At 64.9% G+C, this 2892-nt stretch overlaps 1 protein-coding gene across 1 annotated transcript; it reads left to right on the top strand.

Moving 5' to 3' along the window:
- Positions 1-21: 21 nt before the first annotated feature.
- Positions 22-2015, top strand: MTX1 (metaxin 1; the record flags this gene model as incomplete). Its single annotated transcript, XM_026867439.1, has 5 exons — positions 22-180; positions 550-732; positions 894-970; positions 1388-1542; positions 1624-2015. Coding segments are annotated over 5 exons (801 nt in total), but the record flags the coding sequence as incomplete, so codon positions are not given.
- Positions 2016-2892: the final 877 nt, after the last annotated feature.

Raw genomic sequence — 2892 nt, 5'->3', positions numbered from 1 at the left:
CCCCGGGAGGGAGGGGGGCTTTGTCACGGTCACCCAAGAGCCACGGGCAGGATTCGCCAGATCGCGCCCGTTGCGTTTGCTCTGCAGAAATATAACGCCGACTACGACCTCTCGGCTACGCAAGGGGCGGACACGCTGGCCTTCGTGTCCCTGCTGGAGGAGAAACTGCTGCCCGTGCTGGTGAGCCACCCGTGGGAACGTCGCGGGGGGGACGCGGGGGGGAGGTGGCCTCATCGAGGACCGGATCCGCTCCCTGCAGCGATGCCGGGGGGCTCGGGCCTGCACCCGCCTGCCAGGAGAACGGTGCAGGCAGCAAAACCCCGGGGGTGTGGAGCAGGGATCAGGGTGCCAGGGGTCTGGTGTGGCAGCGGCGGGTTGTGCAGCCAGGGCTGGGGTCTGGCCTTGACCTTGGTACTCCCTCAGCCCCTCGCAGTCTCCGGGGCAGCCGGTCCTGGGCCGGGCACGGGCTCCGTGGCCCATCGCCGCAGCAAATGGCTGCTCTGGCTCCAGCCCTGCCACGGCTCGCCTGCTGGTTGTTCTCCACTGCAGATCCACACTTTCTGGGTGGACACAAAGAACTACGTGGAGCACACGCGGAAGTGGTACGCGGAAACCGTTCCCTTCCCCCTGAACTTCTTCCTGCCCAACTGCATGCACAAGCGGCACCTGGAGCGGCTGCAGCTTATGTGGGGAGACGGCTACATGGAGGATGAGGAGAAGCTGGAGAAGGAGGTGAGGGGATGTGGTCTGGGCATGGCAGGTCCTCGGCAGGTGCCCAGCGGGACCCTCACGAGGCCACAGTCTTAATGGAGGGGGGGGGCAGGGTTAACCCTGGCTGAGCACCCACTTCCCCTTAGCACCGTGAGTGCCAACCCTCTGTCCTCCTTCCCCAGCTCTACCGGGATGCTCGGGAATGTCTGACACTCCTGTCCCAGCGCCTCGGCTCCCAGAAGTTTTTCTTCGGAGACTCGTAGGTGTCCGTAGCAGAAAGATGCTCTGGGGCCTGAGAGCCCCCCCCCTCTGTGCCCAGGCAGGACGCCAGGGGAAGCCGCAGCCCACACGTATCGCTCTGGGGGTTGGACGGGCTCGTGGGGGACAGGGATCTCGGGAGGGGGCAGGCGTTAAGGCTGCGGGAGCTGCCACTGGCCTCGGCATCTCTGTCCCTGTCCCCTGTTAGAGCCAACAGAGCTGCTCAGGGATGGGATCATCCCGCTCCCCCCATCCTCACCTCGGGGGCTGGAAGCAGCCCCCTCCCGAGGAGGAGGAGGAGGAGCCGCTTGCCATCCCCTGGGGTGCTGGGGGTGGCTGACGTGTCCCGGTGGCTTTGGGTGGGGTTGGTAGGAAGAGGCGGGAGGGCCGGTGACCCAGTCACAGGTCTCTGCCCCAGGCCGGCCTCCCTCGACGCCTTCGTCTTCAGCCGCCTGGCGCCGCTCCTGAAGGCAAAGCTGCCCAACGGGAAACTGCAGCAGCACCTCAAGTCCCTGCAGAACCTCTGCAACTACTGCTCCTCCATCCTCAGCCTCTACTTCCCCTGGGACGGAGGTGAGATGCGTCCCCCCCACCTCACCCCACGGGCTCGGGGTGACCCGTGCACTCTCCCACACCCCTACTCTGCCCCCCCAGGGGAGCCCCCAGCCAGCGCCCCGCGGGCTGCGGGTGCCGACGGCGGCGAGGCGGAGGAGGACCCCCACAAACGGCGCAACCAGGTGCTGTCGGTGCTGGTGGGACTGGTGGCCATGCTGGGCTACGCCTTCCTGAGCGGCATCGTCTCCATCCAGCGCGGTGGCGCGGGGCCGGCTGCTCGCCAGCCCATTGCTCTGGAGGAGGAGGAAGAGGAGGAGGAAGAGTGAGGAAGCGCTGTGTGACTGTTCTTTCTCCAGCCCCTGGAACTGACTTTTTACACCGAGAGCCTGGCAGCATCGCTCCCTGAGGGTGCTCCGCTCCGCGCCCCACCGGGAATCGCAGCCCTCTCTGCGGGGAGCGTGCCTGCCATGCCAATAAACCTCCCTCTCTCCGCCTGCACCCTCTCATCCTCCCAGCAAGCTCAGGGCCCTTCCCAGTTTCCCCAGCTGCACAGGCTGGAGCACTGCAGCGGGCACTGACATGCTGCCCCGTTGCCTGTCCTGCTCTGCCCCGGTACTGCACCCCGTGTCCTTCCTGCAGCTCTGCCCCTTGTCCCCAATTTTGGGGCTCCCTGGGGATGGGGCGACCTGTCGGTTTTTAGGTTCCTCAAAGTACCTGTGAGCGTCTCAGCAGCACCCTCCATCCTTTCTCCGGCAGCTGTGGGGCTGAGCCATCCATCACTCCTGCCCTGCGGCCTCCCTGCCCTCCAGCTGCCAGGCGGAGCAGGTTCGGGGGGGGGCTGGTCCCCCTGTGCCACGCTGCTGCCAGCCTGGTTTCCCCAAGAGCTGCTGCGCAGCTGGGGACCATCCCTGGCCAGTTGCCTGCTGTGGCAGAAGCCAGGGACAAGGGGGGGCAGGATGCGTCCTCAGCCCGGGAGGGCACAAGCACTCCCCGCTGCTGGAGGGACACCCGGAGCCCGACTCCCTGCAGCAGCGCGAGCGGCTGTGGCTGCAGCAGGAATCCCTCCAGTGCTGACGGCTCTGTTTGCATGCTTGCCAGTTTATGTTCTGGAAGCTTCTGGATTGTGCCTAAAGCAGGAAGGCAGGATGACTCTGGGCCTTGGGCATGATGTGTCATGAGTGGGAGTGCCTCTCAGAAGGATCCCAGCAAGCTGAATGAATGGGCCAGCAAGAACCTCATGACATTCAGCAGAAGTAAGTGTAAAGTCTTGCATCTGGAATACAAAATTCCCGCAAAATAACACAAAATGCGCACTGGCTGGCCAGTTGCAACTTTGCAGAAAAGCAGCTGGATGTCTTGATAGACAGC

The sequence above is a fragment of the Athene cunicularia genome, unplaced genomic scaffold, assembly GCF_003259725.1.
Source record: "Athene cunicularia isolate RWA unplaced genomic scaffold, athCun1 SCF_39, whole genome shotgun sequence".
Classification (NCBI taxonomy): Eukaryota; Metazoa; Chordata; class Aves; order Strigiformes; family Strigidae; genus Athene; species Athene cunicularia.
The sequence above is the reverse complement of the archived record's forward strand: the minus strand, read 5'-3'. Positions and strand labels throughout refer to the sequence as shown.